Consider the following 26,077-nt stretch of genomic DNA (forward strand, 5'->3'; position numbering starts at 1 on the left):
CCTTAATAGTGTGGCTGAATGAATGGGCATGTTTGCCATTTAATTTGATTACTGTCCCTTATCTCAAGTTTAAACTTCATTGCTTTGAAATGTCCCCCTGATTTGTGGCTTGGCAGTTGACAATGTTTGCTGTGTAACCTTATCTGTCTTTACCTTGTTTACAGCTTGTTTACATTTCAACTTGTTTGCAGTTAAAACGCAACACAATTATTTTTAAACATTTAGTTCCGTTCTTTCTCCCTCCCCCCTCCCCCCCCCCCCCCCGCCCAATGGATGGTGACAGATTCTCTTTTGTTGCATTGTTAATTGTGGCACTTTTGGGAGGAATCCCAAAGGCTTTTCAGATGTCACCGATAACCTTTAATTCCTTCTTGTCCTAAAATGTGGGCTTTACACCGGAGCACAAAGTTCTACTGTATCTGTGATTAACACATTGCAGAAATCCTGGAAAAGCTTCCATTAAAAAAAAAAAAAGAGTTGGATTCATATGCCATGACCAGCCTCTTTGTGAAGAATTGTTACCACCTGCCACAAAATGGCCTGTTACTTACACAGCTGGAGTCATGTACCACTCACTGCCAGTGATGCTCTCAACAGCATTGGACCTATTGCCGAAAGTTCAGTGAGCAAAACCAAGTGTTTAAACACTTCCTGGGCTACACCACTTCCAGTGAAGCTTGCCTGTTCCATATATATATATATATATATATATATATACCTTCATTTTTCATAAAAGGCAAAGCTGAAAGCTTTTTCCTGACATGCTACTTCTCTCTGTGCAGGGAGATTCCCTCCCCCTCCAAAATGGAAAACACAAAACAAACCCACCTGCAGTCTGATGTGGTACAGCCAGGAGCTGCTGCTTTGCCACTTGGATTCTGCTGGATGCATAAATTGGCCAGTAGTATTTTGGGACGTACCATTTCAGTTTGTTGGCGGGTGGGTGTGTTTCATCCTTTTTGAATGCTCTCCTTTGTTTTCTTGTTTTTAAAGAAGCATACATATTAAGTATTATTACTGATTAAGGATAAGTAGTACAGAGTTCACAACTCGTTTGCAAGCTCCTAGGAAATTTTTAAACCATGATAACCCTGATTGTTGGAAGGCGCTAATCCTTGATGGTTTCATATTTTGACAATGGGGGACAAATTCCACTCTTCATTTAGACTGACTAGCAATCTTTTGAGTTGTTTTGTTTTAGGGGAGGTATTCCCTTACATTTCTTCAATCCAGACTCTTTCATCCTTGCCACAATCCTTTTGGGTTAAGGCAGGCAAGCAGAACCCTTGGCTCTCCAAATGCTTCTGAACTACAACTCCCATCACCCCTGGCCATTGGCCATCCTTGCTAGGCCTGATGGGAGATGCGGTTCAGCAACATCTGGAGGGTGAAGGGTTCCCCACACCTGGAAGTGCATGCTCCCTGGTTTGAATATAATTCTGGATTGTGGCACATGTTAACTTTCAACAGAGAAGTATGGAAGCAGGAGCATACATACATAGATACATGCATGCACAATTTTATTTGTGTGCCGCCTTTCCACCGTTCAAACCATGCTCAAAGCAGCTTACAGCATGAAAGAAACGACATAACTGCAGTGTAAAAGTAGTCAAACAATAAATAAAACATTTTTTTAAAAAAAATACACAACCTAACTGGACAGTTTCCATACAAATCACAAATATAGATGCAAAAAAACCCAACAACAACAACAGCAGCGAAACAACAACTGGCAAACAACACCTCAGCCCAAGAGTCCGTTCAGCAACCTCAGCTTCTGTAGTTGGAGTCAGTCCGGGTCCTACCCTCCGAGGCCAGGTGGGGAAATAAAGGCCTGCAAGGCAGGAAGCAGGTCTTCCAGGACTGACAGCCAAGATGGCTGCAAAGTTTGCCCCTTAATTCCTACCTTGTCTGACCAACACTCCCGACTACTTTAAGGTGCTTTTTCTCTGACTATTCACTCCTGGTATCAGATGCTGCCATTTGCTCCCCTCCTCGCCCCCCAATATACTATCCCCAATTTATTGCTGAATTGGCAAGGGTGTGTGTTGAATAAACATGTGCACATGTGGTTTGGCCTTAAGAAATGGTCCAAGTCCTGCGGTGAGACACTGTGGCTGAGTAAGACAATAATGGGTCATACCATACTTAAGGGACGCGGGTGGCACTGTGGGTTAAACCAAGAGCCTAGGACTTGCCGATCAGAAGGTCGGCGGTTCGAATCCCCACGACGGGGTGAGCTCCTGTTGCTCGGTCCCTGCTCCTGCCAACCTAGCAGTTCAAAAGCACGTCAAAGTGCAAGTAGATAAATAGGTACCGCTCCAGCGGGAAGGTAAACGGCGTTTCCGTGTGCTGCTCTGGTTCGCCAGAAGCAACTTAGTCATGCTGGCCACATGACCCGGAAGCTATCTCTGGACTGGACCTAATGGTCAGGGGTCCCTTTACCTTACCATACATTTGAGGCATCCCCAAAGAATCCTGGGAACTGCAGTTTCCCCTCCCAAAGATGTAATTCCTCAACAAGCTGCAGCTCCCAGGTACTTTGGGGGGAAAAACATTTCCTTCAAATGTGTACTGAGTGTGCTTTGAATGTCTGGTGTTGGCCTGCGCTTGTTGGACAGTGTGGGTGCTATTATGGAAGAGAGTTGTAGGATCCGCGTATGTCTGCCCCATGTGACGAGCCACTGAATTGCAGGCAGCGGCTTCTGGCCCTAGATTGACTCCGCCCACCCAGACTGGCCATTGGATTCTCTTGGAGAGGAAGGAATGCAGAAGGGGACTTCCTGTTTCACTTGAGCACTGCTTGAGCATCAAGATGTTCTTGAGTGTGTTTCTGGATCCTTTGTTGTTCTTTGATCTTCTTTGTTCTGTCTTGATCACGTGGATTCCAGTCCTGACTAGTGACTTGTCTCACGGTTCCTGCTTCCTTGATTCTGCCCCACCTTGGGCTTCTCAGTTGGTAGAGCATAAGACTCTTAAACTTGGGGCCATGGGTTCGAGCCCCACATTGGGCCAAACGTGCCTGCATTGCGGGGGGTTGGAGTAGATGACCCTTGTGCAGGGTTAGAAACTGAGATATAAAATCTAGGAGCCAGGTGGCACCTTAAAGCTAGGATATGGCCATCACAGCGATATGTCTAGCTGCATTTTCTAAAAAAACCCAAATTACAAAGCAAATGGTCTGTGGGGCAGCGCAGCAGCAAAAGATATGCATGTGTGCAAATCACCTGGCTTGCACAGCACCAGAAGGTATGCCTCTTTTGGTGCTTTGTGAGCCAGGGGATCCACAGGGCACTGTGGCAACAAAAGATGCGTGTGTCTCTTGCTGCTGCACTGCCCCGCAGGCCAGCTGACTGGAGCGGCATCACAGCCATACCCGCCCGCCAGCCAGATGGAGATGTTATGTGCCAAACCTGGCAACCAAACACCTCCACTGCCTCGCAAAAAAGGCCAGTTGCCCTTCTCAAAACGTGGCCTGCGCTCAGCTAATTTCAAATGCTGCCCTTGTGGTCCCTTCCAACTCTACAATTCTATGACTCTGCCCATAGCCCAGCCTTGGCAATGCCATGCTGACTCTCAACCACTTGCGCTACAATTGCCTTCTATGGTAACATCCAAACAGAGCACACCTGTGTCCTATTTGTGCGATCAAACACTGAGATCATGTGGGTTAATTTCTGGAAACTGCTGGGTGAATGGCCTTCTCATGCCCTGCGCTTTGACACTTGAGATGTGTATTTTTAGGAGCCACCCAATTCTTGTAATTCGTTTTAATCTGTTTTTAATGTTATATTTAATGTTATATTTTAAATTGTTGTGACCCGCCCTGTTGCCTTAGGGTAAAGGGTGGGTAATAAACTATTATTATTATTATTATTATTATTATTATTATTATTATTATTATTATTTATTATTATAGCAGGCGTTTTTTGCCTACAGTGAGATTTGTTGAGTTTAAACACACCAGAAGCACAAATCGGCTCCTGTAAGGTAACAATGCATCCTTGTTGAATGAGAGGGACTTTGCACATGCTTAGGAACACTCTGTTAACCTGAACCCCAGATCCTGATCTCTTGCTAGAGCTCCTCCCCTAAAAATAGGTCACCACCTTCATCCTGCTCAGTCTGCATACTTGCAAATAAGTAGGTTTAGGATTAAGATGTGGAAATTCATTTTTGCAGAATGGAGATCGTCAACTATGTCGCCCAAGCAGTAAGTCCTGCCCACGCCAAGCTATAATCAGCTGCTTTCTCTCCTTCCCATTTGCCATTCCAGAAGCCGAGAAAGTGGTGACTGTTATGGCACACTTCAGGGCAAACCAAAGAAAGGATAATTTTTATTTTATTTTTTAAAAAAATATTTCCTAAACCCTGTCTCCATTTTTAAATGTTTCTCACTCGAAGCCATAATCTCCCCATTCTTTGTTGAGAAGTTGTGTTGACGTAAGTTGTGGCCAACTCTGGGGCTGCGGCGCTCATCTCACTTTATTGGCCGAGGGAACCGGCGTACAGTTTCCGGGTCATGTGGCCAGCATGACTAAGCCGCTTCTGGCGAATCAGACCATTTACCTTCCCGCCAGAGCGGTACCTATTTATCTACTTGCACTTTGACGTGCTTTCGAACTGCAGGAGCAGGGGCCGAGCAACGGGAGCTCACCCTGTCGCGGGGATTCGAACCGCCGACCTTCAGATCGGCAAGTCCTAGGCTCTGTGGTTTTATCCACAGCGCCACACGTGTCCCGAAGTAAGTCAGTAGGGAATAGCAAAAGTCTTAACTATAAATCCAATGCATTTTTTAAAGTTACAGGCAAGTTACACTATTCCACAGCACCTTTGCAACTTATTACCTTCTGCACTATGAATTAAAAGCACTATGATACTGCTTACCCCCAAAAGAGTCCTGGGAACTGTAGTTTGTAAAGGGTGTTGTTAGGAGACCACCATTCCCCTCACAAAGCTCCAGTTCTCAGGATTCCCTGGGAAGAGGAATAATAATAATAATAATTTATTATTTATATCCCGCCCATCTGGCTGGGCCTTCCCAGCCACTCTGGGCGGCTGGGAATTGATTGTTAAACCACTTTGGGAATTGTAACTCTTTGAGGGGTCAACTCACAACTCTCACCACCTTAAACAAACTGCAGTTCTCAGGATTATTTGTGGGAATCCATGAATGCTAGTGCTATTCTTGGTTAATGCTATCCTAGGCTGAATCAACAGAAGTACAGTGTCTAGAATCTAGATCAAGGGAAGTAATAATCCCACTCTCTTCTTCCTTGGTCAGAACACACCTGGAGTACTGAGTCCATTTCTGGGCATCACAGTTTTAAGAAGGATGTTGACAAGGTGAAACGTGTGCAGAGGAGGGCGACCAAGATGATCAAGGGTCTGGAAACTAAGCCATATGAGGAATGGTTGAAGGAGCCGAGCTGGGTATGTTTAGCCTGGAAAAGAGGAGATAGGATCGCCATCTTCAAATATCTGAAGGGCCGTCACATGGAAGATGGAGAAAGCTTGTTTTCTCCTAATCTGGAGGGTAGGACTCGAACCAGTGGCTTTAAGTTCCAAGAAAGGAGATTTTTGACTAAACATCAGTAAGAATTTTCTGAGGGTCAGAGCTGTTTTGACAGTGGAACAGACTCCCACAAGAAGTGCTGGACTCTTCCTTCCTTGGAGGTTTATAAGCAGAAGGATGCTCTAGTTGCAATTCCTGCATTGCTGGGGGTTGGACTAGATGACCCTCGGGGTCCCTTCTTCCAACTCTACAATTCTATAATAGCTTTCTGTCTTTTGCTAGCCCCTTTCACTGTGGGGAAAATGCTGGAGACCATGAAGACACAGCTTCCAGCGGAGCAAAGGCTTGAGTATTCTGAGAGTTCTTTCTCACCCCCCCCCCCCCAACTAGCAGAAGCAAAACCCAGCAAGTGCATTTCCTTAATCTGTATAATCCAGGCTGTCGACTTTGGTTTATCCTGGCTTGGAATTCAGAGAATTTGCACAATAAAAAGTGAGGTGGCAGATGAGGAGATATTGCAGCGATTACATTTTGAAACCACTACACACACACACCCCCGGTCAGTATTCTTCCTCTCCCTGTTGTCCTTTATTGTGCCTTTTCCTCTCCCATTTTTACTTATCTGGTTACATCCACACCATGTAATTAAACGTGTGGTGTCTGGGTGCAGCCTCCATTAATGAAGCTCTCCTACTTTGGGGTTCAGCTTTCCCCCACGGGGTTTGCCTACCCTTCCAAATTTCTCCGATGAAAATAGGGACGATGGCCCATCTGCACTATAAATTTAAAACACTACTATTCCACTTTAAACGGTCAGGGCTCCCTCCAAAGAATCCTGGGAGGTGTAGTTTGTTGAGGGTGCTGACAGGTGTTAGGAGACCCGTGTTCCCTTCCCAGAACTGCAACTCTCAAAAGATGGATTGATGGTTGGCTGAATTGTAGGACTCTGAGAGAAACAAGGGTCTCCTAATAATTCTCAGCCCCTGTAACAAGCAAAAGTCCCCAGGGTGCTTGTTTAAAGCGGTATCATAATGTTTTAAATGAATAGTGTGGATGTTGCCTCGAGAGTAGACCCGTTGAAATTAATGGACCTACGTTCGTCATGTTCATTAAGTTCAATGGGTTTCCTCTGGACCCAAGGAAAACGTAGTTGTAAAATGTTAGCCACTCAACGCGTCTGTCTGATGTGCAGAAATGTCATAATATTCTGACAGCCTCATTGCACTTGCCTGCCACAAATGCATCTCTCCGAAACAAGTGACTCATTAGCTACCAAGATCTGAAATTCCAAGGAGTTTATATCACTTAATGTTTTAGCTTCTACTGTTGCTCTTCTCCGGGAGGAACTATTGCGTGCAGTGAAATCTGCCTGAATCCTCGGATGGCCCTTTGTGAGCCACGAGGTGGGGCGGAAATGCTTCTTTAAATTACAACGGCCATAACAAATCTGTTAGTCATCGGGTTGTCGGAAGCAGCCTTCCACTGCGTCAGACCATTGGGTCCATCTAGCTCAGTATTGTCTTCTGTCAAGGTGGGAGTTGGGAGCAGGTCAGCAAGAACTCACAATGTGTCTGTGAAGTTAACTGTTTATTCAAAGAAACAGCTCAGGCCTAGTGAGCACAACAACTCTTCCCAGTAGGACTTGCCCCAATGAGACACTTGTCCCTGCCTTCCCACTGCTCCCTAAGTCTCCTCCTCCCCTGGATCCTTCCCTTGAAATCTGAGACTTCTTCGCCTTGCCTGTCTTTGCTCCTCCATCTTCATACCTCTTCTGGTCCTGGGAGACCATGGGAGAGGGTAGCAGGAGGAGGAGACTCCCTGGCTTCTTCAGCAGCCTGACTCATCTCTGCTTCTTGCCCTCTTCTTCTCCAGCCTCCACTTCTGCCTCTGATTCTGGACCTCTCTCTTTCACAGACTCTCCCTGCTCACTAAGCCCTGTTACCTCTCCATCTCCCAACACCTCCTCTTCCCAGACTTCTCCCTCCCGTCATTGTCCCACCACCACTCCCCAGGCTCTGAGACTTCTTCCCTTGGGGGTCCCCCAGCTGGTTCCTCCCACCAATCCTCTGCGTCCAGCCCGTCCTTGACATTCAACTTATCATCTCTTACCGCTTTAAGAGTACGTGCAGGTCTTTCAGCCAAAATACTCGAGAAAGCATTGGGCTGGGTTGCTTACTGGCCCCTTTTGCATTCAAGTTTTATTCATGCTTCTCAATCAGAAAATCATTGACGCAGCAAGCCCTTGGGCTTTGCCAAGCAAGAGGGAGCTTTCACCAGCCTCAAAAGTGGCTTAGACGGGAAGTCACTGGTTGGTCACTGCCTTTGGTCACATCCATAAAGGTAAAGGGACCCCTGACCATTAGGTCCAGTCGTGGCTGACTCTGGGGTTGCGGCGCCCATCTCGCTTTATTGGCCAAGGGAGCCAGCGTACAACTTCCGGGTCATGTGGCCAGCATGACTAAGCCGCTTCTGGCGAACCAAAGCAGCGCACGGAAATGCCGTTTACCTTCCCGCCAGAGCGGTACCTATTTATCTACTTGCACTTTGACGTGCTTTCGAACTGCTAGGTTGGCAGGAGCAGGGACCGAGCAACGGGAGCTCACCCTGTCGCAGGGATTCAAACCGCCGACCTGATCAGCAAGTCCTAGGCTCTGTGGTTTAACCCACAGCACCAACCGCGTCCCATGGTCGCATCCATACCTTACATCTAAAGCACTGTTATAGCACTAGCAGTCATGATTTCCCTGAAGGAATCGTGAGCTCTGTGGTACAATAAGCATGCTGAGAGTTGTTAAGAGTTGCCTATTCCCCTCACAGAACTAGAGTTCCCAGAGTTTCCTGGGCTTGATTGCTTAAACCACTTTGGAAACTGTAGCTCTTTGCGGGGAACAGGGCTTAAAAACATAGAGTTGCCCATCTGCACGGTACATTTAAAGCACTATTATGCCACTTTAAACAGAAGCAAAGAATCCTGGGAATTGTAGTTTGTTAAGGGTGCTGACAGTTGTTTGGAAACCCCTGTATTCCCCTCACAGAACTTCAGTTCCCAGAGTTCCTTTGGAAGGCGGAGTGATAGTTGACCACTCCGGAAATTGCAGCTCTGTGAGGAGAATGAATCTTAAAAAAACAAAACCCAACCCTCTTAGCACCCTTAACACACTGCAGTTCCCAAGATTCTTCATGAGATACCATGACTTTTAAATTCATGGCCTGTGTGGGATTCTTTTTGTGACAACGGTCTATCTCCACTTTAATATGTTATCATTTTTAGTATTGAAAGCTGCTCCGTACGTCTCCTGAAAGGAAAGCAGGTCAAAAATAACAAATCGAGTCGGTTTTTATCTCCGACCTATGCTAGGATTTCAACATCACATTTAAAATGGGAAAACAAGGCGGCTGATTGGGGGATGGGGGGTGGCAGTAAACTGCCTCAGGTGTCCAGCAGGACTGCTGACAACGCTCAAGTGTGTCTCCTGCCAAAGGTTGTGGCTTTCTGCCTTGAAATGCCTTTTTGTGGGGTTCTTCTGCGCATAAGGCAAAGTACATATTTGACCAGCTTTTGCGATGACCTCCTCCCACCTTTCCTGCCTCTGCTCTCTAACCCACACTTAACCTGCGCCGAATACTCCTTTTACACAAGACTTTGCACATATTGACCCGAGAAGCTGTGCCACAAATAAGTTTACTCTGGACTCTCGAGCTAAGAATGAGAGAGACACAAACACCATTTTGCACAGCCTGTTCTTGCTTCCCCTTGAAAAACAGGGCCATTAAGAGAGAGTCAAAGGGCCAAGACATACTAGGATTGGGGGGGTGGGAGGGGGGGGTCACATAGAGGTAATAACTGAAGAGCTTCCAAAGTCCCAGATTGCCAGCAGGCTGTGGAAGGAGACTGGAACTGGGTAAAGAAACTCAGCCATAATCATGGAACCATAGAGTTGGAAGGGACACCCCCAGGGTCATCTAGTCCAACCCCTGCAAAGCAGGAACCTCAGCTAAATCATCTGTGATCATTTTGACATTATTATTATTATTATTATTATTATTATTATTAAAATTTGTGTTTTCTTGATATTCGGTTACAAATGAATTAAATATATAAAAGGAGTCCAGAAAAAAAAATTGACATCAAAAGGTGGGAGTGCAGTGTATTATTATTATTATTATTATTATTATTATTATTATTATTGCTATTAATGGTGATGCACTTAGAAACTACAGTGGTACCTCGGGTTACAGACGCTTCAGGTTACAGACTCCGCTAACCCAGAAATAGTACCTCAGGTTAAGAACTTTACCTCAAGATGAGAACAGAAATTGTGCAGTGGCAGCGGGAGGCCCCATTAGCTAAAGTGGTACCTCAGGTTAAGAACAGTTTCAGGTTAAGAATGGACCTCCGGAATGAATTAAGTTCTTAACCCAAGGTACCACTGTACAGGGTGAGTCTTTTAAAAGCGGCCCCATGGAACATGTGTACTCTGTATTCATGGGGCCACTTTTAAAGGACTCACCCTGTACATAATACTAAGGGCTATCACCCGATTCACTTCTCAACCCCACAAACTCCTTTGCCCTTGCCACACCTAACCAACCCCCTTTCCTTTGCACCTCTCTCACCCCCTCAAGCATCGCCCCCACACACACACAACAGCTCGTCCGACTGCCTCCCTCCCCAAGCCCCACCCTTGGGAAGAGTTTGCTGCACAAGGGTTGCTTCTCCAAGTGGATTGGTAAATCTCCATTAAACAGCTCAACTGTGCCTTCCTGCCACTTGTGTTGACGTGGCTGCCTACAGGTAGAGCATGAAGACCCCTTGCATTTCTATGCTTAGGGGATGCATGGAAATTGAGGTGGCTCAGTTGGTTAGAGCATGGTGCTCATAATGCCAAGCTTGCAGGTTCGATCCCCGTATGGGACAGTTGCATATTCCTGCACTGCAGGAGGTTGGACTAGATGATACTGTGCTAGGATCACTTCCAAACTCTACAGTTCTATGATTCTAAGAAGAGTTGTAATTTGATTGATACGGTATTGTTCAATATAATATTGCTGGCTGTGCCATTGTGTTGGGGGTGGGAAGCTTTCCCCCCAGAGTTTTGCTGCTGGAGGGACTGAGTTTGTTTATGGGATTGGCAAAGCTGCCCATTGCTTCTAGCCAACTTATTATCATTATTATTATTATTATTATTATTATTATTATTATTATTATTTATAGCTTTAGAGGTCAAAACCAGTACTTTGAATTGGGCCCAGAATGGCAGTCAGGCCAGGATTGTCTTTATATGCTCAAACAGTCTTTCCTCAGTGAGCAACCTGGCCGCTGAATTCTGCACCAGCTGAAGTATCCAGTCTTCAGAGGCAGCCCCACGTATAGCAGAGTGCGGTAATCTATCCTAGATCTCCCTGTCTTCTGCCCTACCGGTCACTTCCCCTCCTCCTCTCCCTGCTTCTTCCTCTGCCTTCCTCCTTCTTCCCGCCAACCCAGCAACCAGAAGGGGAAATGACAGGTCATTCTTGCCAGAGCTTCCAGAGCATTTTTGAAATTAGCTTGCAGGCCATCGGACTTTCCAGCCTCCCACACGGCTGCGCACCATGTTCGTGTAGTCCGTAATACATACTTGCACGCCCTGCTTAACTTCCTGTGAACCGTGTGGTGGTTTGGACGTTGCTTAGAGCCTGGAACCTTCTCAAATACAAATAGTGGGGCTTGGAATGGTGGTTGATTTTGTTCATTCCTTGGTTTTGAGCTGCCCTCCACATCGCCTCTGAGTTATGTGAAACATGCGCAGGCTGTGCTCCTTTTTAGTTTTACTCTGTAGGATCTGTGTCTCTTCCAAGCCCTGGGGCTTAATTAAGTAAGTTTCTACTGCATATGGAAGCAGCCACTTCTTGGCCACCTTCACTTGTAGTGATAAACCAAGAACACTGACTTAAGAAAACCACGCTTGCTTAAGCTGTGTGCTGGTGTGCACAGCTCTGGCACTCTGGCTGACCCAAGCCAGAGCTGGAAAGCATCTACCAGGAAGCAAACCAGCTTCTTGGGAGATCCAGATGTCCTGATTTGTTCCTCCTTATCAAGCCAGGATCGCTAGCCAGATTTAAACCAAATTCTGTTCTTGCTTTAGGACAGGCTTAGCCAGAGAGATGCTTTCCAGGTGGACTACAAGTCCCATTAGCTCCAGCCAACACGGCCAGTAATCAGGGATGATGGGAGTTGTAGTCCAGTAACCTCTGGAAGGCACCCCACTGACTATTCTGAGAGACTTGGTCAACATGCTGCAGGCAGCTGGATGAAGGAGCTGCTCATTCTTGATTGGTTGAGTCACATCTTAAAACAATGCAGTAAGACGTACAGAGAAGGCTTAACATTCTTACCCAAAAACCTTTTTTTTTTCTTTTTTGCAAGACTACCTTCACTCATGTCAACCTTCCTGCCTTTAGAAATCCTCCAAGAATTTGCCCAGTCCTCTTTTAAGGCCACCCAAGTTGTTGGCCATCACTGCCTCCCACTGTGGGAGGGAGTTTCACAGATTAACTAGGCACTGCATGAAGAAGTCCTTTCTTTTACCTGTCTTGAATCTTCCAACATCCAGCTTCATTGTCCCTTGTGCTCCCTTCCTACTTTACAATGCTAAGCCATTTCGGGCTTTATGCTGTAGTTCGTAACACCTTCCATCCATACCTTATATCCAAAGCACTGTTATAGCACTTAGCAGTTATGATTTCCCCAAAGGAATCCTGAGCTCTGTGGTACAATAAGTGTGCTAAGAGTTGTTAGGAGTTCCCTGTTTCCCCTCACAGAACTAGAGTTCCCAGTATTCCCTGGGCTTGATTGTTTAAACCACTTTGGAAACTGTAGCTCTTTGTGGGGAACAGGGCTTAAAAATCTACAATGGCCCATCTGCACAGTGCATTTAAAGCACTATTACACCACTTCAAATGGTCAGGGCCTCCCGCAAAGAATCCTGGGAACTGTAGTTTGCCAAGGGTGCTGACAGTTGTTTGGAAGCCTTTCTATTCCCCTCACTGGACTTCAGTTCCCAGAGTTCCTTTGGAAGGTGAGTGATAGTTGACCACTCTGGAAACTAACTCACTGGCAGCTGGTGCAGGGCCTTCAGGACTGGTGGTGCATGATGGTCCCATCGAACTGCCCCATTTACCACCCCGGGAGCTACATAATAATTATTTATTTATACATACATACATACATACATACATACATACCCTGCCCATCTGGCTGGGCTTCCCCAGCCACTCTGGGCGGCTTCCAACAAAGAATTAAAATACAGTAGTCTGTTGAACATTAAAAGCTTCCCTAAAGAGGGCTGCCTTCAGATATCTTCTAAAAGTCTGGTAGTTCTTCTCTTTGACATCTGGTGGGGGTGCATTCCACAGGGCGGGTGCCACTACCAAGAAGGCCCTCTGCCTGGTTCCCTGTAACTTGGCTTCTCGCAGTGAGGGAATCACCAGAAAGCCCTCGGCACTGGACCTCAGTGTCCGGGCAGAACGATGGAGGTGGAGACACTCCTTCAGGTATTATGCACCAGGTGCAGCCTCTCATGCATCTCAGTCCAGACGGCAGGTTGCTGTGGAGGACTGTCAAGGGAGGACACCAGATCGCCCATAGCAGGAGACCTCACACTGTGCATGAGGATCTCCACACACTCGTCCACCACATGGCTGGCTTGCATGCAAAATTCCAGAAGGGAAGAGTAATTTAGAAGGGGAGATGTGCGTTCAGGAGAATTCACGGCCTACTGGGTTACAGGCTCCTCTGCGGATGGCATTGGGGGGCGGGGGGCTTCTCTCTTTTATTGCTAAGTCAGTTGGCTGCCTCGCTTCCCCCTCAAGGTGCCAAGTTTGGAAAAAGCGAGCCGCCCAGCTGTTCCAAGATACAGATCTGTTTCCTCTGCCATGGTATTAATTACATGCCTGCTGTTCCACGCCAGCCAGTCCAAACATCTCCCGCGTCCAGTAACTTCTAAGGAAATTTGGAATTTGCTTGGAAACGCTTGTCAGGGTGATCATCTAGCCCAGGGTGGGTTGTTCCTGGACAGATTTCTTGTTGACCCAGGAATATTCATTTGATTTGAAGAATGGTTTGTGCGCCATTTTCCTTGGCTCGCCCAACTTAAAATGGCTTTCCAAAGTGAATGGCTGTTTTGGTACAGTCATACCTCGGAAGTCGAATGGAATCTGTTCCGGGAGTCCTTTCAACTTCCAAAACCAAGCCGCAGCTTCCAATTGGCTGCAGGAAGCCCCTGCAGCCAATCAGAAGCTGCGGAACCTGCGTCGGACGTTCGGGTTCCGAAGAACATTTGCAAACTGGAACACTCACTTTGCGTTGTTCGGAAGCAAAGGCATTTGACTCACAAGGCATTTGACTTCCGTGGTACAACTGTATATAAAAACAAAGCCAAACAATACCCAAAATATGTGTCTCAGTTGCACCTGCAACAGCAACACAAAATAAGCAAGCTGTTGGAAGAGTCGCAGGTGCTGGTGTCTTTTCTGTGGGAAAAAGGAGCGGACCTTTGATATTCCACCCCTCAAGCAGTAAATTCTTTTCCTATCACCTTCCACGTACCAATAACCTTCCTGTAAAGGGAAAGGTTTTTTTAATGTTTAATGTTTTTATATATGTTGAAAGCTGCCCAGAGTGGCTGGGGGGAACCCAGTAAGACGTGTGCAATTATCATTGTGGAATGGGACATCCCTATTTTCATCGGAGAAATGTTGGAGGGTATGTTATGTGCGACCCATCTGACTGGGTTTCCCCAGCCACTCTGGGCAGCTTCCAAACAATTAAAAGATCAAACACAGTAAAACATCAAACATTAAAAACTTCCCATTACAAGGCTGCCTTCAGATGTCTTCTAAAAGTCAGGTAATGGTTTTATTTTCTTGACATCTGACAGGAGGGCGTTCCACAGGGCGGGCGCCACTATTGAGAAGGCCCTCTGCCTGGTTCCCTGTAACTTCACTTCTCGCAAGGAGGGGACCACAAGCTGGACTTCAGTGTCCAGGCTGGACGATGCGGGTGGAAGGGGGATCCCTTCCAAACCTACAGTGCTGTGGTTCTGTGATGCCATGACAGTTTTAAAGTGGCATTATGGGCATTAAATTTGCCTCATGAGCCCAGCCACTTTTTCTGCAGTTGGCAACAGCATGACCACATGGAGGCGACCACTTCAGACCTTCCTACTAAATGCAGGGAGGCTGAGCATGGCCTGGTCAGGGCTGGCTCATGTGGGGACATTGGGGTGGGAGTGAGGCACACCCCACTGCGCCATCTCTGCTCTCCACTTGTGTTGGGAAATCCCCTTTCAGACAGAACGCCTGAACAGCGTCTATGTGGTTCGTCAGCAGATTCCCTAACCCTGCTAACTCTGAGCTGAGCTTCTCTGAGCTAATATTTATCCATGCTCTGGTAAACTCCAGATTAGACTGTTCCAAATGTGTTGTGTGCGAAGCCTTAAAAAAAAAAAAGCCATTCACTGACTACAGCAAGTTCAAAATGTAGCAGGGGACTTGCTGTTTGGGACCAGGAGGTTGGAACCATATCTTGCCAATGTTTAAGCGACTGCACCAGCTTCAGTCTGGTTCTGGGCTCTGTCCAATGTCATTTGTTGTTGTATCTCACCATGCCCACTGGTGCAACTGCCATTTAGCGCAACATGCCAGAGTATCGGTCAAAAAGCCTTCATTCCACAATGCAACAAATGCTGAAAAGTACACTAGAAAATGGACAGAAGCACTAGCAGTATAATCTGGAAAAGGGAACACACGATTCCTCGTCTCTAGATGCATGCTATATGTCAGGGCAACATCATCTGTATTCATAGAATCATAGAGTTGGAAGAGACCACAAGGGCCATCGAGTCCAACCCCCTGCCAAGCAGGAAACACCATCAGAGCACTCCTGACATATGGTTGGTTCCTTGCCTGTTCCTGGCTGGATTTGACATTTTTAATGCCTTTAGGAGATTGGAGATTGGGTTCCCTGAAGAATGGCCTCTTCCCATTCTTGACCTTGAGATCATCTTCAAAGGCCTCTTTTCTGGGTGCCCAGGTCATGTTAAAAAAAAAAGGTTAAAACACTGTGTTACATGCCTCCCCAACTGGTGGGAGACTCCAGGGGTTCCCAACCCTCTTCCAGAGTTTGATTTCCTTAGAATGAAGGCCAATGGAGAGTATGGTATCTTTAGGAGTTATTTACATATACGATATGATAATCTTTATTATCATTGTCCCATACAGAACAACGAAATTGAAAAAATCGACATCACACATTCAAAAACCAACAAGCCTGCTATCCCAGCCTGGTTAGCCCCCTAAAAACTCTGATACCCCATAATTAAATACAATATACTCCCATAGAGACTACCTTACACTGCGTTTAAAACCAAAATCGCATTTGGATAGAAACTGTTTCTCAGGCAGCTAGTCCTAGTCTTTATAACCCTGTATCTTCTTCCAGAAGGTATATATACAACCTGAGCATAGGTAAGAGCAGGGGTCAGCAACCTTTTTCAGCCGTGGGCCAGTCCACCGTCCCTCAGGCCATGTGGTGGGCCAGACTATATTTTTTTTGGGGGGGGGGGCGAATGAACACATTCCTGTGCCCTACAAATAACCCAGAGATGCATTTTAAATAAAAGCACACATTCTACTCATGTAAAAACACACTGATTCCCAGACCGTCCAGCAGGCCAGATTGAGAAGGCGATTGGGCCACATCCAGCCCCCGGGGCCTTAGGCTGTGTACCCCTGGGCTAGAGGGTGTCACACCATAAGCACCTCAACAGATCTTGCTTCTGTGTTTGTTTCCAGAGAAGCCCCAAAGTCTAGCTTAGGTTTGGCACAGAGCAAGGATGTCTCTCTCTGCGGCTTCCAGCTTTATCACTCAAAGAGATGTTCTTGTGTTGTTGCTGCTGTGTTGGCCTCCGAAATGCTTAGGGTTTCATGGTTCAGCTAGTTGCTTAAAGCAGTCCCCCCCCCCTTCTCTATTTCAGGTGCAAGTTCTTCAGTTTAACAGAGACGCCAGAGGACTATACCATCATAGTGGATGAAGAAGGCTTTCTAGGTGAGCACAACGATGGTCACCTCCTGTTCCTTCCTTTATCAGTTCAGTTCAGTGTTATTGGACCCCACTTGCGCAATACATTTAAAGAAGGATCCTGCCACCTTACAAACATGTCTTCCCTCTACACCACAAAACCTGTGCGCTGGCTGATGTTGTCCCTGTTGTGCTATTTTTGTATTGATTCCAGAAATAATTTTTCTTTAAAAATGGGTGGGAGGAACCAATGCAACAAACCTTTTTTGAGTCTCCCCAACCACCACACAAACACATAACACCACCCCAGCCCAGTGAGGACCGAGCATGCTCAGTGGGCCCCTAATGCTCATTGATGGGGAATGGAATGGAATGCAGTAGTTGAAAGATAGGGTGGCTGGCTGGTGCACTGATTTGAATCACTGCTCGCAGCAACATTTTGTTACAGTCCCAAATTATGGTATGACAGTGGTGGGGAGACTGGCAGACCAGATTGCTACCTCCCCCTCCCATCGTGGGCCAAGTTTGTCAGGCGGACATGGCTGAACTCTTCTGTGGGATGCTTAGCTTTTCAACAAGCTCCAGTTCCATATGCTCCAAAATTTCTCCGATGAAAATAGGGATTCCATTGCAATAATAATTATTATAAACCTGGATAGCTCAGTTGGTTACGGTGTGGTGCTTGATAATGCCAAGGTTACAGGTTTGATCCCCATGTGGGACAGCTGCATATTCCTGCACTGCAGGGGGATGGACTAGATGATCCTCAGGGTCCCTTCCAACTCTGCAATTCCATTATTCTATGATTCTATTGTTGTAGTTGTTGTTTTATTTATACCCATCCAACTGGGTTGCCCCAGCCACTCTGTGTAGCTTCCAAGATAAATTAATACACAATTAAACATTTAAAATATTCCCTATACAGGGCTGCCTTCAGATGGCTTGGGGGTTGGACAGCTCCATACCCTCCAACATTTATCCGATGAAAATGGGGGTGTCCTAAGGAAAAGCAGGGAATTCTAGGGTCAAATCCTCTTCTGTAAATCAGGGGATGTCGCTGGAAAATAGGGAGTCTTGGAGGGCCTGCAGTTCTCTCGGAAGACATGCCAGAACAGGCATAGGTAAACTCGGCCCTCCAGATGTTTTGGGACTACAACTCCCATCATCCCTAACCACTGGTCTTGTTAGCTAGGGATGATGGGAGTTGTAGTCCCAAAACATCTGGAGGGCCGAGTTTGCCTATGCCTGTGCCAGAACTTCAACTAATTGGGGGGGGGGGAGGAAAAGATAAGGAATGTTTGATCTTGAACTGCTCCAGCCTGGAAACTTAGGAGGTCTTCCTCAATGAGGGCTAGCATCTTGAATTTCTGCATGTGCATAATAACGCAAGACAAACTCCTCTGCTAATGGGGTGATTTGCACTGATTGGGCACAGTCAGGTTTTGAACAAGACCATCAACCAATGGAGCATATTAAATTGCTGGCCGCGGCTGCTCCTGGTTTGACATACACTGCATTTATCAAAACAGCAAAGGTCCCTCACGTGGATTTCTTCCCCCCCCCCCTTAGCCCTCCTACTTTTAAATGTCAGGGATAAATTGTGTGGAAAATCCTTCAAACTAATGGCCTGCGAAATATTCGGCAAAAGCTATTTTCTACCCTCTGTTCTAATTGCATCTTAAACTTTAATAGTGCCAGCAACTGGAGAATCATGCACATGCTAATGTCACACTTCACTTGAAGCAATTTGTTTCATAAGATAATGAACTGTATCAGCATTAAGTCGGGAGGAAGAGGAGGAGATGGTGGCGATCGACGGGTTGCCTTGTAGCAGGAAGGAACTCAGTGGGTTTCCATGGTGGCAGTGCAGAGGCTTGGGGTTGTAACCAGTGGTACTCAGTGCACCGCCATTGAATGCACAGGCCGAAAAAACGTAGCAAAACATCCTGGACTAGCCCTGTCTGATAGGGTGCCTCTAGTGGTCCCACAAGGGACGCGGGTGGCGCCGTGGGTTAAACCACAGAGCCTAGGACTTGCCAATCAGAAGGTTGGCGGTTTGAATCCCCGAGACGGGGTAAGCTCCCGTTGCTCGGTCCCAGCTCCTGCCAACCTAGCAGTTCGAAAGCGCGAAGTGCAAGTAGATAAATAGGTACCGCTCCGGCGGGAAGGTAAACGGCGTTTCCGTGCGCTGCTCTGGTTCGCCAGAAGCAGCTTAGTCATGCTGGCCACATGACCCAGAAGCTGTATGCCGGCTCCCTCGGCCAGTAAAATGAGATGAGCGCCGCAACCCCAGAGTCGGTCACGACTGGACCTAATGGTCAGGGGTCCCTTTACCTTTAGTGGTCCCACACAACCCTGAGTTTCAGCTGGCCCATACCAGGGGCCGAACCCTGTAGTGCAGTAGGCCCTGTCCTGTGGAACTCCTTGCCAGTAGAGGTTCAACAGGAGTTGTCACTGCTGGTTTTCAGACATCTTCTAAAAAACATTATTCAGGTCGGCCCTTCAACCTTGAGATTCTTTGCTAACCAGCTTTTTCCCCACCCAAGTTACAGAGGTCCACCTTTATTTTTTGAAAACATTTTTATTTGATTTTACAAATATAACACTATAATAACCCAAATGCATATCCATATGTAGAGATTACTCTGAATCTTGAGACTTCCCCACCTCTAACCCCACCATGGGTCCTATTCCCAACATTTAGAACTGCATATTATTTCATAGTCTATATTTTGCATCACTCCATATTGTCCATAGTGTTTGTTACCTTACAAGTGAGATTAAAACCCTGCTAATGTTTTCATCTGGGACGCAGGTGGCGCTGTGGGTTAAAGCCTCAGCGCCTAGGACTTGCCGATCGAAAGGTCGGCGGTTCGAATCCCTGCGACGGGGTGCGTTCCCGCTGCTCGGTCCCAGCGCCTGCCAACCTAGCAGTTCGAAAGCACCTCCGGGTGCAAGTAGATAAATAGGGACCGCTTACCAGCGGGAAGGTAAACGGCGTTTCCGTGTGCGGCTCTGGCTCGCCAGAGCAGCGATGTCACGCTGGCCACGTGACCCGGAAGTGTCTCCGGACAGCGCTGGCCCCTGGCCTCTTAAGTGAGATGGGCGCACAACCCCAGAGTCTGTCAAGACTGGCCCGTACGGGCAGGGGTACCTTTACCTTTACCTTTAATGTTTTCATCTGCTTGCAGTGGTCTCCTAAATAAATTATAATTTTTTCCCATTCTTTTTTGAAGTTTTTGTCCTCTTGGCTACTGAGCTTTCCAGTCAGCTTTTGCCATTTTGGCGTAATCCATCAACTTAGTTTGCTAACCAACTTTGACTGACATTTTAAAATGGTTCTTAGTTGTTAGTTGGAGTTTTGCTTTGTTTTTTAAAAATTTTCCTTTATGAAAGTGTGTTTTGTAAGTACATACATAGATAAAAGGCATTTCTCTCCTGCCATGGGGCTCCTGAGCAGTCGCCCATGTAGTCAAAACTGACCCAACTCAGAGCTTGTTAGCTTCAGCAAGAATTGCTGCATCAAATGCCCTCAAGGCCACGCTAAGAACTGTATTCATGGTTGCTTTCCACATATGCTACTGAAATGTAAAATTGTCCTTCCCTCTAGGGTTTGAAAAATGTGCACACCGGTGAAAATCTACTTCTGCACGCCAAGGGGATAATTAGAGGGAACTTTGATGGCTAGGGCCACCTTTAAAAGATACATTTTTCCTCACCTTAGCTGGGAGCCAGTAGTTAATCATTCAGAAATTTCATGGCTTGGCTAGTGTCTGGTTGACTAATAGCATGCTTTTGTAGATTGTGGAGGGCAGTCCTTGTGGGGGTGTTGAAAAGAAGAAGTTGTTGAGGGGGTTGTAAATTGCATATATTAACCGCCATGAATGTAGTGCATTTGCTCAGGGCAATGAGCACATAGGTGTACAAGGTTAGTAAAGGTAAAGGTAAAGGTACCCCTGCCCGTACGGGCCAGTCTTGACAGACTCTGGGGTTGTGCGCCATTCTCACTTAAGAGGCCAGGGGCCAGCGCTGTCCGGAGACACTTCCGGGTCACGTGGCCAGCGTGACATCGCTGCTCTGGCGAGCCAGAGCCGCACACGGAAACGTCGTTTACCTTCCCGCTGGTAAGCGGTCCCTATTTATCTACTTGCACCCGGAGGTGCTTTCGAACTGCTAGGTTGGCAGGCGCTGGGACCGAGCAGCGGGAGCGCACCCCGCCGCAGGGATTCGAACCGCCGACCTTTCGATCGGCAAGCCCTAGGCGCTGAGGCTTTAACCCACAGCGCCACCTGTGTCCCATACAAGGTTAGTAGCTGACGTTTAATTGTGGAGAGAGTGTATTTCTCCCTCCTGGAATGCAGGGTCACCTAATGAAGGCAAAAAAGGATGGAGAGACAAACAGGCAAAAGTGTTCTGTTTCTGAAGCACCTGCCATTAAAACATCCCGAAACATACAGTAAAAAAAAAGAAAAACATCAGCAACATGAACATTTCCTTACAAAAAAAAACACAATTCCATATGTACGATCAATGAAATACAGTTCCGTGAAATGGAAATGGTTTATTGAGTATTTACAGATAAATTGTAAACAGATAAGAACATTGGCAGGATTGTTGTAATAACCTGCAGTTTCAATAAGGGTATATATTTAAAGTAGATGAATAAATGAACAAATTAAGTTAATTTGGATATGCAGAAGATATTGAAAATAAATTTAAGGAACCGCAGAAAGAGGGGGAAGGAAGCCAAGTTTCGAAATGTTAAAATGACTGTAAAATTATTGAAATGCTATAATCTGAAAATCATAAATAAAAATTGGGAGAGGGGAATACAGTTCTGTGTGTATATATATATAAAAATTAAAAACCATTTTCTATGTGAAAAAGTATTTCAGAGCCAACCAAAAACCACAGACTGGGGGGAAAACATCTGCTTTTAAAGGAAGGTCTTCATTTGATGGCGAAAAGGCAAAAGAAATTGCAACTGTGCATTGGAAAGGTGTTCCAGAGAGAGCTCTGTTAATGGAAAAATCTGAGGCTCCCTTGGACAAAAAGCAAGGACACCAGCCAGGAATACAAGAGCAAAACAGCAGCCAGTAGGCTTGGTCTTTATAGAAGACTGCCGCGACAGGACTCCCACCTGCCACAAGGTGGAACAAGATGGAAGCCCTGAACAAAAGATTCCCCCAAACTTTTATTAGCTGTTAATCCCCATGTTACAACCCCCCCCCAAACTACATCACTAATACATCATGGTTACATCATGAAAGGGGAGGTCTGGTGGCAGTAATCTGAGCATCCTGGACCCTGCCCTATGGTTCTCCTTGCCCTCCACCAAACACCCATCAAGTGTAACAAAAGAGATACAGTGGTGCCCCGCAAGACGAATGCCTCGTAAGACGGAAAACTCGCTAGACGAAAGAGTTTTCCGTTTTGGAGGTGCTTCGCAAAATGAATTTCCTATGGGCTTGCTTCGCAAGACGAAAATGTCTTGCGAGTTCCTGCGGGTTTTTTCCCTTTTTTCCCCCTTTTTCTAAGCCGATAAGCCGCTTATCCGATAAGCCGCTAAACCGCTAATAGCGCTAATCCGCTAAGCCGTCAATGGGCTTGCTTCGCAAGACGAAAAAACCGCTAGACAAAGAGACTCGCGGAACGGATTCTTTTCGTCTTGCGAGGCACCACTGTATTTACATTTCCCTGTTTCCCAGCCAAGTTAATCACACCCTTTTGTCTTCATCTGGGTTTGTTATTTCTGGAATGGCTACCTGTCTGGCACTCAGGTATCAGGATGCCGGGAATTATCACTCAGGCAGAGGGGCTGCTGAGTAGCTCAGCTCGCATGTCTATATGAATTTCTGAAGTTTTCCCTGTGAGCCAGTACATAGATACATTTATCAGTGAATTGTTACGTTTGGTATCATGCAGAAAAGGCTCATTGAATAGATAGGAAGAAACTGTGATGAAGTGTTTTGTGGAGACAAGTCACAAAAGTCACAAAAGTGATGGTCCTGATTTTGGTAGTGGGCTACATGTGCATGATATCTGCTGGAGGTGCAACCCGCCCCCCAACCTATACATAAATTCCTGCTACAGCTCCCACCACTAACAGCCCAGTTCCTTTCTTGCATAAAGGGGGCCTCTTCTGGTTACACAGCTTGTTTATATTTTGTTCCATAAGAAACATAACAGTTACAGCAAAGAGCAATGATGTATACCTATCTTTGCACACATTGCAAATTAGTGGCACAGCATCCACGGTGTATGATAACAATACTTTTCGTTGCATAATTAAATGGAGTGGACAGCTTGGTGAAGTGCTATGGGCAAGTGGCTAGTCTCCTGCAAGGTGGCTTCAGAGAGCAACGCTGAGAGAACTGGCTGAAATATACTCTAAGTTGAGAGTGGATTTCATGCTCTTTATTCAGCTCATAGTGGTGAGGAGGAATGGAAGTTCCCCCAGAATGTCTGCTTTATATACATTATTTTCACAATGGGCCCCATGTGATTGGCTAATTCCGGGATTCTTCTGTAGGCCAATCAGTTTGCGGATTCACTTCCACCTGGAGCTGGATTGGGTGGCTCCTGTGGACCAATCAGACTGCTGCATTCTGAATCCTATTGTTCTAGGACCAATCAGACTGCTGCATTTTGGATCCTATTCAACTCAGTACACAACAGTGTCTTTGAATGGAAACCACATCCCCCTCCTTGAGCACCCATCAGCTGGTGGACAGGTGGGGACATGCCTTGCTCCAGCAAAGGGACCATTGGAGAACCACTTTTGGCTCCACGTTGTTCCTTTGAAGTGCCAACCTTACCCACTTCACACCTGATGTGTATTGTGTATGGCATGGGTAGGCAAACTAAGGCCTGGGGGCCAGATCCAGCCCAATCGCCTTCTAAATCCGGCCCGCGGATGGTCCAGGAATTGGCGTTTTTTTACATGAGTAGAATGTGCCCATTTATTTAAAATAATAATAATAATTTGTTATTTATACTCTGCCCAACTGGCTGGGTTTCCCCAGCCACTTTGGGCGGCTTCCAACAAAATATTAAAATACAATAGTCTGTTAAACGTTAAAAGCTTCCCAAAACAGGGCTACCTTCAGGTGTCTTCTAAAAGTATGGTAGTTGTTTTTGACATTTGGTGGGAGGGCATCTCTGGGTTATTTGTGGGGCCTGCCTGATGTTTTTACATGAGTAGAATGTTTGCTTTTATTTTAAATGCATCTTTAGGTTATTTGTGGGGCATAGGAATTTGTTAATTCCCCTCCCCCCCCAAAAAAATAGATAGATTAGATAGATAGATGATAGATAGATAGATAGATAGATAGATAGATAGATAGATAGACAGACAGATGATAGATAGATGAAAGATAGATAGATAGATGATAGATAGATAGATAGATAGATAGATAGATAGATAGATAGATAGATAGATAGATAGATAGATAGATAGATAGTCCGGCCTCCCACAAGGTCTGAGGGATAGTGAACTGGCCCCCTACTGAAAAAGTTTGCTGATCCCTGGCATATGAGCATGACTTCCCCCATATGGCCTGGTAGTCCAAGTTTGGCCCATGAGGTTCCCCACCTTGATTTAAATGCTAGGCTGGTAGGCAGGCAGGCAGGGTGGGTGGGTGAGTCTAAGGTACCTTATACCCAGTCAGAGCACTGGTCCATCTTCCTCAGTGTTGTCTAAACAGACTGGCAGCACCTCTCAATGGTTTCAGGCACCCACCATCCCTGGAGAAGCTGGGAGTTGAACCTGAGACCTTCTTCATTCCACTGAGCTATGGCTCTTCCAGCCTCTGCCCGCCTGGCTGCAGTCTCTCTTGTAGTTCTTTTCATTTCTGCAAATGGGGGAGGAAGAAAGGAGGCTTTAGAGAAAGGCATTTATTAGGCAGTCATCAGTAGCAGCTCAGGAACTCAGCCATGGCACAATAGCAGCTTGTTTGCCATTGGGGCATGTGGTTGGTCCAGGGAGGTCAGGGCGGCCTGCAGAGACCACGACAGTCCAGATTTTGAGATCTGGCAATCCAAACAAGGACCATTGGTCTGGAATTTCCTCCCACCCCATGTTAAGGGATGCCCAGAGAACCTGGAGAAAATGTTCTACAGTAAGTGGAGAATTATAGTGCAAGAAGGAAGGTCTCTTCCTCCTTTCCCCCCCCCCCCCAACTCCCCCTATTTTTATCGCGGTGAGGAATATTTTCCAGCCCTTTCCTTTGCTCACATCCACAATGACTGTTATTCAGGGCTGGTGACCTTCACGTTGCCCTTGATGTTAAGAAATTACATTTAGCACGGAATCTATTTATTTCTGTCTCTCGGTCTTCTGCCCCCCAAGTAGCTGGCCTGAAGTGGGGAGAGTGATGGGGAGGGGTGTGCGCACGCACACACACACACACACACACACACACACACACCAAACCACCTCCCTGTTTGTTTGCCAGTTGACTTTGTTTGCTGTGAATGCAAGCAGAGATCTTGCTGTTCCAACTGCTATATATTGTTTTATAAACAGCAGCCAAGCAGCGTGTTAAGCTGTTGGTATCTGAAGAGGACTTGCCTTATAATTTATTTGGGGTGCAATTAGGGCTTATTTATTAATTTTGCTAATTAAGGACGCCCACAAAGCATTGGCCAGAGCATATCGCTGAGCCCTGAAGCAGATGAAACATCAAAGTATAGCAATCAAGAAGTCAAACCAGTTCCAGTTCAAGCTTCCAAAGGAGGAAGAAAAATTGAGCTTGTTCCATTTTCAAGCTCAGCCTCCGTTTGACTCCCATGTCGAACCAAACGTGGAGAGAAACCCAGAAAAACCTGAACTGTTCTTTGAATTCTCTCTCTCTCTCTCTTTTTTAAATCTCCAAAGCAGCTTATCGTGAAAGCTACCCAAATAAAGCAATAGAAAGTGAAAAGAAATAGAACAAGCATAAAACTGCAGAAGGAGCAGTTTACGGGAAATAAGTGGATCTTCCCCAATCTGGTGACTGCCAGGTGTTGTTGAACTACATTTCCCATCAGCCCCAGCCAACATGCCTTAATGGATGAGAGCTGGGAGCCCAGCAACTTCCAAGGGGCACCATATTGGAGTGCGACTCCGTAAATAATTTCAAAGGACAAATTAAGAGAGCAGATGCACCTTTTGAGCAATTTAAAAGTCTTGGTGAGGAAAAAGCCTTCTCTAACCAAGTCTGTGCAAGATGTGCTTAGGAGTGCATCCCGCTTGTTCAATATCCCAGATAAGCCTGCCTAAAATCTAAATGCAATTTTGACCACCTAGCATTGGTTTGGGAAGCATGCTTCATATATAAGGAGCCACCACTGAAAAGGCAATGTCTCTCAAGTTACCATCCACTTTACCTGGATTAGTCCTTGGGAAAGGAACCTCGGAAGTGGATCTTAAATATATTACATGGTGATCCTTCTCTTTTAATGTTTGTACAGGCAGGGAAGGAGGGAAATCCCTTTATTTAGACCTGATGGTTGGCATCCCA

At 46.3% G+C, this 26,077-nt stretch overlaps 1 protein-coding gene across 1 annotated transcript in view; it reads left to right on the forward strand.

Moving 5' to 3' along the window:
• The window catches only part of CASTOR2 (cytosolic arginine sensor for mTORC1 subunit 2), a 47,845-nt gene that overhangs the window by 1,843 nt on the left and 19,925 nt on the right, over positions 1 to 26,077 (forward strand). Inside the window, exon 2 of the mRNA XM_079955833.1 lies at positions 16,531 to 16,601. Coding sequence (XP_079811959.1) covers positions 16,531 to 16,601 — 71 coding nt within the window. The remainder of the gene's footprint in view (positions 1 to 16,530; positions 16,602 to 26,077) is intronic.

The sequence above is a fragment of the Podarcis cretensis genome, assembly GCF_951804945.1.
Source record: "Podarcis cretensis genome assembly, chromosome: 15".
In the NCBI taxonomy this organism is placed as follows: domain Eukaryota; kingdom Metazoa; phylum Chordata; class Lepidosauria; order Squamata; family Lacertidae; genus Podarcis; species Podarcis cretensis.